This window comes from Acipenser ruthenus, chromosome 9, assembly GCF_902713425.1.
Source record: "Acipenser ruthenus chromosome 9, fAciRut3.2 maternal haplotype, whole genome shotgun sequence".
Lineage (NCBI taxonomy): Eukaryota > Metazoa > Chordata > Actinopteri > Acipenseriformes > Acipenseridae > Acipenser > Acipenser ruthenus.
The window spans coordinates 33350691-33362483 of record NC_081197.1 but is presented as its reverse complement, the minus strand read 5'-3'; the positions used below and the strand labels follow the sequence as shown (position 1 = coordinate 33362483).

Genomic DNA, 11793 nt, shown 5'->3' with positions numbered 1-11793 from the left:
GGTAAATTTGCATGTTCATTTTGTAGTTTTCCCATGCTTTTCCATCTTTATTAAGGGTGTGTGTGTTGATGGGGAGGGTGTGTGTTTTGTCTGTGTGTGCGTGTGTGTGGATATGGGGATATTAGGTCTGAACACATTTCCAAGTAAAAGCTAGCCCCGCTGCAAGAGCCTTCTGCTTAAGTAATTTGGAGATTATCTTGTCCTCCTTCTCACCCTTGCTCTTCCAATGAGCCAGGTGACTGTCGTCTGCATGTAAGCTGGCTATTTTTATCTTGGTGGGGCCTGGAAATGGGATGAGGTGACTTACTGTATGTGATGGCCTGGACAAGTAAGCCTTTCCCAGGCTTTTTGAAATCGTCTTTAAAGGAAATGTTCATGTAATGTCAGTACTGTCCTGTGTCATGAAAAGGTGTGTCTGAAAGAAATGTGTCATACTGTCAACTACCTACTGTGAATCTGGATTGTGCAATTGCACATTGTGTACACAAGACTATTCCTTGTTCCAATTATTACATCAACTGAGTTGGTAATTGCGTAAGGCCCTCATTTGAATGCTGGTGTGTTATCCTCCCATCCAAAAACAACCTCAAAATGAGTACCTTTTCAAGGGAAGTACTAAAATCAATTGGGTGCAATATTGGCCACACCTTTCCCTAGTCTGCCAAGCTCTGCTCTGGTATAGGAACAGAACTTAAAGTAAGTAACATTCTTCAATAAAGGCCTTTTTATTCTGACGTTGATTTGTGGAAGTAAGGATTGATAACACAAATAATTATGTAGTTAATTCCATAGACTATGGTCGGCCCATTTATTAATACGGCCCTGATAGGTTATAGTGCTGGCATCAAGGATAAACATTGCTCTACAATACATTTTGGAGGGCAGTGCAGTCTTTACAAACTGTATATATTTCTAATTGTCTTGTTGGAGCTTGTAGGGCTCTCATCAGTAAAACTTGAACTCAGTTGAGTGGGCTGTACATGTTGGTTGCCATATGTCTCCTTTTGGCCATGCCATGGTAGTGGTTTGAGAGTTCATGATTTTGACTGGGTCCCCCCTATTTTTGCAGAGATCCTTGGAACTACATCATTGCTTTGCAATTGTCTAGTGGATATTGTCATAAAGATGGCGATTACTGAACTGAAGCATACAGCAGTAAAATGCTTTCATCTTTACTGAGTTAAAGCATGTATATCAGGATCCAGAATTAAAGTAGAAAGTTCCAAGAATTCCTTGCCAAATTTCACAGGGTTGGGGGTTCCTGCAGACAACTGGTAGTAAAAACAAATAAATAAATAAATAAATCTCCCCTTACATGGCTTCCAGCTGGTTCAGTGCATCAGAGACATAAATTATCAAGAAAGAAGCCTGGCATCAGAATTTACTGGAGTCGGTTTTAATTACCATAAATAACAGTGGTGTTTCTTTATTTCCAGACCCAGAAGGTGTTCTGGATCAAGTCACTGGGAAAAAACTTTTTTTTTCAGCATACAAGGGAACTTGGACTCCAAAACACTCCTCAATAACTACTTGGTAACAATCTGCAATAGCTGAGGCCGACAGTGTAATGTTTATGAACTGTATTTTATTGTGATTTTTTTTTTCTTCAGGAGCTAAACCAGTTCACCACAGGTAGCTTGGATTGACCAGGAGTGTGGATGCCTTCACAAGCACTGGTGTAAAAAGAAATGTGAACTATCTAAAGCTGTACGGTTGCTTCTGTTTTAACATCAGCACAGTGTCTTGAACAAGGTTGTTTTCATAGCAGATGATTTCGGTTTCAGGTGAAAGTCTGAAAACTGTTTTTCTTGAAGGCCCGTGGGTCTGAAGGATAGTGAAAACTAGAGCATGTCCAAAATGGCTGTGGTTTAACTTGTCTGGATTTCTGATTAAACTGGCTAAGGACATTCTTTAGCACAAACTATAACATAATCAATGTGATGACTTATAAATAATCTTGAGGATATCTTATATTCAGCTGTTACAAACTTGGTCTGGACTTGAAAGCCCCAGATAGAATGTTTCTTCAATACCTACTCTTACAGTTGCAGCACATCGGCAACATCATCTTCTATTTTATCCAACCACGTGTGAGATTTTTAAAGCTAACACTCAGCTAAAAGCAAGGTTCCTGTTACAGTTTTTATAAAGGCCTGTGAAGATTTGGAATCTCTAAAACAAGCCCCCTCCTGTCCTACTTTACAGCGTTCGGATCTATGAACCTCAACAGGATTTCAACGGGCAGGCAGTTGAATTTGGAACCTTGGGATAGGGTGCTAACTCTTGTTGCTTAGAAACAGGATTATTAGCACATTTAAAAGCCCAGGATCCCTGTCTTAGTTTGTCACTGTACTTCTGCCATTTTCTATAATTTTGTTATGCTATTTACAGCCCAAAAGGGTGTCATTTGATGCCTCTTGGGATGTATAGTACAAAGTGAACTTCAGAGTTCCTCTTTCTGACCCACATCTGATGACATCACAAGGATCTTGTCGGTGCACAAATAACAGCTGCCGTTCTTCCAGGTTTCGCAATTAGATTATCTGCCACTTCTTATTAAGGCTTCTGTCTTTTGGTTGGTTTTATTTAGTTTGGCTCCATGTGTTTCCAGGAGGAATAAAGCCATTTTAATGTTAAGAAAACAAAGCTGCTGCACCTCTGGTTAATAAAAAAAAAAAAACAGTACAACTGAGACATATACACATCATGTGATTGTAACAGCTAGAATCCTAGAGTATACTCATAATAGGTTTATTCCATCCACAGAACTGCATGGAATTAAATGAACCCTCTGACATTTTAAACACAGGCTACTCCCCCTGAATAACACCAGTGAGCTGCTACCTTCTGGTCATAATATCAGGTTATGGTTTAATGTGTATTATTCATTTTTAATTATTGTATTTGTTAGACTGTTACATTGTGTATAAATATATTTAATCATGTTTTATGTACACCAAACCCCTTCTCGTGAATAAATAGCACCACATTCTAGTATAACCAAAGAGATAATGTAAAGCATTGCATTTAGTGTCCAGTTATAGTTGTCATAGAGGTTTAACACGGGGGCCACTGCAGACTCGTTGTTTCTTTCAGGAAGGGCTGATGTCCTTAAATCCTGGCCCAGTAATCTGCACAAGATGCTTTTCTTAATTACTTTCACACGTGTCTTGCATCATTGCTTGGGTCCCTGTGCTTGGTTGCTTTGAGACCAGCAAGTAGAAGTTAAAATAAATTCTCTGCTTTATGTTCTTATGTGTGTATTAAAGGGGTGATAAATGATATTAGTAACCCAGTGATAAAAAAGCCTCTTGAACCTTTTTTTATCATTAATTCAACTAAAAAGCTAATAAAGGACATCAGAATATGTTGGGTCATGTTCACAAAGCAGTGGTCCTGCTTAATTTCTTTAAATATCCCAAAACATTGATGTTAGAAAGCTTCAGATATCTCCTTCATTACATGCACCTTAGTAATTTCATTTTCCCTGTACAAAGAAATACTGCAAACTTAGCACTGAGGTTAATGCTTGGTCGATATGCCCCTTGTTTTCCCACAGTGCATTGAAAATGTATTGGGCACATTTTAAATGTCGACATATCTGTAGAAAAGATATTCCAGTCGCAGACAGACATTGCTTTTTAGTGCTGAAGTTTCAAACTGACGGATATGGCTTTCACAAGCTGTATAACTATAGCGTTGGGTGTGTGTAGCATTTTTTATATTTTAGATGATTAAATTCCTATTCAGAAGTTAAGAGAAATAGTCTGAATCGTGGTTATCACAGTCTTTGTTCTATGGATTTTCTTTATGTCAGTGCATGAACATGAAATGTGAAATAAAAAGCCATTGGTATTTAGAAAACTGAAGAGACTCTGACTTGTACAAAGGAAGGATTTTGGTTATAATTTAATCTCATCACAAAAACTGTTAAATTCAATTTAAAAAGTGTGTCTTACCAGATGCTTGTTGTATGTTGTTTTGCCACAGGCTGAAGAGCATCTACAGTACTGCTAAGATACATGCATTGCTGTGATTAATTATATGTATCTTATTTACTAGTTAAAATATAGTTACATGCAGTTATACTGGTGTTTAGTGATATTCTTTCAGTTGTAAACCGATGTTCCTAATAAATATAGGCTTTAAAGCTATTTGAAAAAGTGAGATTTTCAATTGGCAAAATATCAGGATCTTCCAAGAATTAAACTTGATATACCTTGCCAGAAACAAACTTTGGTTGTTTGAATAATGGGCAGATTAAATCAAACTTTATCTTGTTAGCAACTCTAATGATTTATAGTGCTGGTAAATGTTTCTGAACCACATCTAAACATCTGACCTAACCCTGCTTTTCACTGCAAATGTGCAGATCTTGTTTTGTTTTTTGGGGTCTATTAAACTAAGCAGAAGCAGTAACCCCAGTGTAAATGGATGAAAGGGGTGGTGCAGAGAAAGAAACACAGGGATACATAGTAGTTCAAAGATATTTAATACTGTAAAAATAAGGAGGCATTGCTTTAGGTACAAAATGACCATTTTATGTACAATAAACGTGTCTTTTAATGTTACCAGACCAGATCAATAGGATATTTAAGAGGTAATACAAGAAGTAACACAAAACTGCTACACTTTCTTGGAAAGACATTATATTAACAGTCCAAGAAGTTCACAAATCTGGATTTTGCAATACAATACTTCAAAATACATTCTGGTTAAGTGAGTTAACTGAACACATTTTTTTTTTTTTTCCAGTGGATTATTGTTATTTTTTTATATAGTAAAAGCATCTATAGCTAAACAAACGTTTATTAAAAATGCATAGTCTATAATATGATGGCCTAATTGGTGTCAAAGATGTTATCAGTTCACCTGACTATCAGTTACATAGTTGGAAAAGACTTAATTAAATGCTATGCCTTGTTAATTATCTTAACCGTTTTCTTGTAAAATATCTTGGCTATCATTAAGAGCTGTTATCAATATATGCACAAAAACACACGCTCCTGCCATCACCCAACCACAACACATCCAACCTAGCTTCTGTTCAGAAATCCTACTTGAATACCTTGTTTTTCACTTGCCTTTGCAATAAACAAACAACAAACTGTGAAATACTAGTTTTTCTGTTTCCCAGAATCTAGCAGAATGTACTTTTATTGAAGCAATGTATTAAAACATAAGTACTCTGTGGCAGTCCACTACAAACAATCACATTCATACTCCACTACATTTGGTTTGTTGCTGTGTTTCCTTGCACATGCAAGGTATGTTCTCTTTGTATAAAATATCTTTCTTAATTTAAAAAAAAACTTAAATTAATACTATTAAATAACATAATAAATAACACTGCAATCAATAAATCGCTGATTCTAGAGTACTGTAAAAAAAAAAAAATTAAAACATAACACAATACTTGCATGCTTCTCCTATGTATTTACCATGGTTCACCTTATGATTTACTGTGCCTCCCTGTGCTTTATTACACCATGATGATTACTATGGTAAACTTTTATAAAGTTTTATAAGGGAGCAGCCAATACATTCCTAAGATTGTTTGTAACCTTTTTTTCAATAAAAGCGTGTGTTCCCAGCATGTTTTACTCACACTAGCCAAAGAACTATATATATATATATATATATATATATATATATATATATATATATATATATATTATTTTTAAATTTAGAGTGACCAATTATTATTTTTATTTATTTTCCCCCAATTTGGAATGTCCAATTATGTTTTTTCACCGCAGCGAGTCCCCACACAGCACAGACTCTTAGGGCATGTGAGCCTCCTCCGATCTCACAAGCCTAAACCCAGAATCGCTTTTACGCCGAGCAATCCAGAGCAGAGGTGGGCAGGCTACCGATTCCAGAGAACAGAGTCTAGCCCTGCTTTTTATCCACTCTGAATGTGCTCGGTGTCTGGACAGTAGGGTGTACTTTTGCGAATTGAGGAGAAGCAATCCCTGACGGTTTTCCATCCCCCACACGGGGGCGTCAGAGCCAATGTGATGCCCCCCTCGTCTTTGCACAGACTGGACATGAACTGGTGCCGTCCAAGCTATCTGACTTATCTAGCGGCAGCTTTAACTGGATGAACCACTCGGGGACCCCCCAGATACATATATTTTAAACATACAAATACATCTTCCATGTTGTATTGTGAGCTTCATTACTAAAATCCTTTTGTGCTAAGAATCTTTCAAGATTCAAATCCCCTGGTATCTATTTCTGTAGTGGTCAGATTGTCCTTTGTGGAGGACCCTGACAGACCAAAACTAAGTATGCCAGCACTTGCTGTAGAACCAGATGAAGGCACTAACAGGCTGCACCTGTGAAGGATCATTTACACGCATGTCCCCCTGTTTCTAACCTGTAATGCTCTAAAGCAGTGATGAATGAGAAGCCTTGCAATGGGGGGAAAGTACACAACATGTGTAGAAACCATCATGAAATACTGTAAAAAGAAAAGGTAATGGCTGCAATATTAAAGAACAGCAATAATACACATTTAAAAAATAGCAATGCAAATCATGTTCACTCCATCCAAAAAAAAACAAAACAACAACATAAAATGCATTCTTTTTTTTTTTTTTTTGTATTATTCACCAGGACAGCAACATTAGTCTTTTTTTTCTTAATGGATTTTGACAAAATTGGACAAAATTGAACAAAGCACACAAACTCTTCAGAGCTAGACATTCTATCACGACGTCCTTGATGTGGTGGCCATGGCAGCAGAAACATTACATTTTTCAGGGCACACAGCATTGCCCATCCTTTCCGCCATTTACCAAGACATTCTCCTACAAGGAAAAGAAAAAATCAACAGTGTTGTAAGTTCATCACTGTAAAATACACTACAAATACTGAATGACTATGGTGGGTAATTCATTGTCCATTTTCCCCTACTCAGGTTTCTTGCTGACTAAATATCTTGGTATGTCTAAAAATATAATTGTATCCTCTTAAAAATTTATTTAATTAGTAAGTGATTTTAATAAGCAAGGAATGCAGAAAGATTAAGGAGGGGGTTTGTTTATTGTCCATTTAACCACATTCATACCCTTTGCTCGCTAAATAAGGGCAGCAGTGTGGCGTAGTGGTTAGGGCTCTGGACTCTTGACTGGAGGGTTGTGGGTTCAATCCCTGGTAGGGGACACTGCTGCTGTACCCTTGAGCAAGGTACTTTACCTAAATTGCTCCAGTAAAAACCCAACTGTATAAATGGGTAATTGTATGTAAAAATAATGTGATATCTTGTAACAATTGTAAGTCGCCCTGGATAAGGGCGTCTGCTAAGAAATAAATAATAATAATAATAATAATAATAAGTGCTGTGGTACACCTAATAGTATGAAACTAAATTCCTCATTGAGTTGTATGAACACATGTCTGGAAAAGCTGAAAATGCATAGATATATAACTACTCCCAAAATGATATCTGGCACCGTTTTGGTCCAGGGGTTAATGCCTTAACTACCAACATGCTCATGTACTTACAGTAAAAAAGGCTTTAGTTATTTACTCGGCTTCATTTGTACTTACCTACAGTAGCTAATGTTTACAGTTACCAGCATTTACAGATTATCATACAATGTACAACACTATTGCTTAACATACAGTACTGTACCAAAGATGAAAAAGATCAAACCTTGACAAACCTATATGGTACCAAAAGGTTATTTAAGTGCATGTTCCGTATTTTTGAAATGTATTTTGTGCAATAAGTGCTACACAACTTGCCTTGTTTTGTACAGCTGGCTGCCGTGCTACTAACTGGAAGGGCTTCCTTGTCTGACATCCAAGGCCCGACTGTGAAAGCAAGACAATAATTTTTCCAACACTTGAGTCACGTAATTGGGAACACTTCAGTGACTGTTGCAGATGACAGATAGAGTACCTCAATTAAATGAAGAAAAAGTGCAAATGGCTGAACTGTTACCAAGTAATAACAGCAAATCATTGCATCAACATGGTATGTATTTGTTTTTTGTAGGTGTGAACGTTATGTTAAGTTTGTTTCAGGATTTCAATAATTACTAAAGACTTCCAGATTTAACTGTAAGTTCTGCTGTGAAGGTTTTTTAGCTTCTGCTGTATGGGGTGCAGAGGTGGTTCTGATGGCAGAACACTCACAGCTCACTCTTTACATCAACATTCCCTTGATTAAAACCTGGATATTTATAAACTGTGTCTGTGTTTGCAGAATTGCTGCAAAGTACAGTGGATACATGAGATACTGCAGAACCCCAGTGGCCAGACCCTATTCCAATAAAGGTCAAATTTCAAAACAGTTTGTGATGAGAAGTTGCCCTGCCAAAACTTTAAAAGAAAGAGATTCTGAAGTCGAAAAACACTGCAGACAAGCCAACAACCCCCTTACAGCTGCCCTTATAAATACAGTAAAGAAGGTATAGATTTGTATTGGTTTTGAAACAGCTTTACTGGGTTAACTGGACAATAGCAGTGTTCAAATGAAAGTATAACATTTGCTATGAATGCAAGTTTAAAACAGTAGCTGAACTCACATTTGATGCTGCCGTACAAACTCAGCAAACTGCCGGTCCTTGGCGTACAGTTCTATTATTCGTATTCTGTCCTGAATTTCCTGTGGGTTAAAAATCATTAAAAATAAAAAAGAAGTGTATTTGTCCCAAGTTGTTTATGCTGTGACCTGCGTGGATAGACACATGAGAGAGCAATAACTATGGTGTTTACTCTTGTTTTCCAATTGTACTGACTAACATTTCTACTAATATATAGGTGGCTCACTTTAAAAAAAAAAAACCACAAATTTAAAAACCTTGATTATTGCTCCTTTAATGAATTATTTTGCCAGCAAAATCTGCTCTAAGTTTAAAATACAAACAGATAAAACATTTTTAAAAACTCAAATTTGCCCAATCAGATAACACCGTGTAACAATTTTTTTTTTTTTGTTCCTGGGTAGTAAGTGTTATTTCCTAATTGCTTATGCCTCAAAAGTATAGAAAATGGCTATTATTTCCCACAAACTTTGCTTTTGTGACCAGGACAGTGATATTTTGAAATTTACCTATTTTCCAGAACATTCCAGATAGATTCAGTGCTAAGTAAACTTGGAGTAACTTTTGGAACTTTCTAGAACTTTCCAGTAATATAAATAGTAGTATAAATACAGGGGCCTTAAGCCCACCAGTTCAGTTTAGTTCCAGCTGCCTAAGTTGATACATATCTGCATTTTTCTGAGATGGCATCAAGGTCATAGGAGACTTCAAAATGGTGGCATTCCTGATGGGTCTCCAAGGCGGTTTTACCAAGTTTCCCTGCTATCTTTGCCTTTGGGACAGCAGGGACACCAAGGCGCACTACCACAGGCGGGACTGGCCACAGCGGACTGAGTTCTCTGTGGGGAGGAACAACGTCAAGTGGGAGCCACTGGTGGACCCCCGGAAGGTGCTGATGCCACCACTGCACATCAAATTGGGCCTTATGAAACAATTTGTCAAAGCTCTAGATAAGGAGTCGGCAGCCTTCAAGTACCTTCAAGACTTCTCCCCTAAGCTGTCCGAGGCAAAGGTCAAAGCCGGTGTCTTCGTTGGACCACAGATAAAGAAGATCCTGGAGTGCAATGAATTCCCCAAGAAGCTCACTAGTAAGGAGAAAGCGGCTTGGAACAGCTTTGTCGCAGTGGTTCGGGGCTTCCTGGGCAATCACAAGGCCGAAAACTGTGGAGCTGGTTGAGACTCTGGTGAAGAACTACGGCACAATGGGCTGTAGGATGTCCCTTGAAGTCCATATCCTTGATGCTCATCTTGATAAATTCAAGGAGAACATGGGAGCGTACTCGGAGGAGCAAGGCGAGCGCTTCCACCAGGATATACTGGACTTTGAACGCCGCTACCAAGGACAGTATAACGAGAACATGATGGGAGACTACATTTGGGGGCTGATTCGTGAAAGTGATTTACAGTATAATCGTAAATCTCAAAAAACTACTCACTTCTAAATCTTCTGTAGTCATTTTTATATTACTTTAGTATAAATACATGTTCATTTGGATTCATATGTTGTTTTTTCTGACGAAAAGACACAAATTCGCCCATTTTCTCATTGGAAATAGGTAAATTTCAAAATATCACTGTCCTAATCACAAAAGCAAAGTTTGTGAGGAATAATAGCCATTTTCTATACTTTTGAGGCATAAGCAATTAGGAAATAACACTTACTACCCAGGAACAAAAATTGTGTTACATAGTGTAATTTGTATTAAAAAGAACAGTGCCAGCTGTAAAATAAATTAATGACATGCATACAAGAGAATATTTATTTATTTAAGATTCAAGATGTCAGATAGACCCGAGGAGTGCATTAAAACACGTTTTATAATGTTGTGTTGAGATCAGTACCTCCTTGGTGAGCTTGCTGTGCTCATAAATGTGTCGGATCTCCTCGCTACTGAAGTTTGTGGAGGCATCAGCACTGGCTGAGCTGTATGAAGGAATATGCGGGTAGCGTCTGTAGTAGTGACTGTAGCCCGTGGTGGCATCACTCTCATACATGGGGTTGTACTTCACTGCCTTCTCCATGGACGCCAGGCTGTCCCCGAACCTGTTACCAACACAAGGGAAGACAGAGAAACTCAAGGCTTCAGTAAAAGGGAATGGTAGATATAGGGGGCAGAAGCAAATGGAACTAATGTGTTTTGATATTAACATATCCTGTCAGTGTATCCTGAAGATTATATACAGTATAATGCATTTACTGAGAGAGGCATGAGATATAGATTACAAACAGATTATACTAATTATGTTTTTAAAAAGTGTGGACGACCCAGAGTCCCTGATCGATATGATTTAGGATCTGGGGAGCCTGAGCCACAGAAAAGTCTGTGCCACTTCAAGTGCACAATCTTGCCCTGGGAGCCTGAAGCAAACCTGCATGTAAACAGTACATGGCATAGACAACTTGTAGTTAGAATCAGGACATTCCAATAAGAAGGGGCACTCCTTACAGGTTAGTAATAAAATATTAAAATCTAGAGTCTTAACCTTGCAAACAGCTTTGGCCTCAGATGACTTAGATTTCAGTTTAACCAAAATAGTGGCCAAGGCTATTGCATCACCAACTGCTGATCTAGTTAATCCCTGGCTGATCACAGGTACTTTCGCCTACATTCTTCTGCTGTGCAAGGGGAGTGCCAGCTCTGTTATCTGTGGAGCAGTCAGAATCTAAGAGAAAATCGATATACTAAAATGAATAGAACTAATGACTGTCAGCCTCTTTGAAATGTATTACTGGTATAATAATATATAACCATAATAATATAGCCAACAAAATGCATTGATTGTACAGTTTACCCTGTATAATCTTGTTTAAGTGGATGGGTGGACAGACAAACAGACATAAGAAGACTGTTGTACTGTGAGGATCTGTACCCCCTTTTCCAGGTTGATAAGTGCTTTGTAAAACTGCTCACCCGACAGGCTCCTCTATATCATTCTTGCTGTATTGGTCACGCAGTGTCCTAGACAAGAAAAAGATGACAGCAGAAGCGACCAGCAGGAAGCCAGCCACCGAGGCAATGGCAATCCCCACCACCAGGGGCTCAGAGACGTACTCCTCACAGTGTTCGCCGCGGTACCACCAGTTCTCACCAACACGGCACCTGAACACAGAAAAAAAGACATAAAAAGCAACAACAATATAAAAATTCCCCAATGATCTTTTCAAGACAGGGGCTCTCTTCACAAAGTTTTAACTCATGAGATGTCATGCATTAAAGTCTGTTTTTCTTGGAAT

General features: G+C 38.0%; 1 protein-coding gene across 3 annotated transcripts in view; it reads right to left on the bottom strand.

Moving 5' to 3' along the window:
- Positions 1-4724: 4724 nt before the first annotated feature.
- LOC117406212 (interphotoreceptor matrix proteoglycan 2-like) overlaps positions 4725-11793 on the bottom strand; it is a 40862-nt gene continuing 33793 nt past the window's right edge. For 2 of the 3 annotated variants that reach the window (XM_059029858.1, XM_059029860.1), the window contains 5 exons: positions 11471-11659; positions 10401-10602; positions 8541-8620; positions 7756-7824; positions 4725-6815 (listed from right to left, as the gene is read on the bottom strand). In XM_059029858.1, the coding sequence (XP_058885841.1) occupies positions 7785-7824; positions 8541-8620; positions 10401-10602; positions 11471-11659 (511 nt within the window). In that variant the 3' untranslated portion in view covers positions 4725-6815; positions 7756-7784. The remainder of the gene's footprint in view (positions 6816-7755; positions 7825-8540; positions 8621-10400; positions 10603-11470; positions 11660-11793) is intronic. The other variant, XM_059029859.1, reaches the window with a different exon arrangement.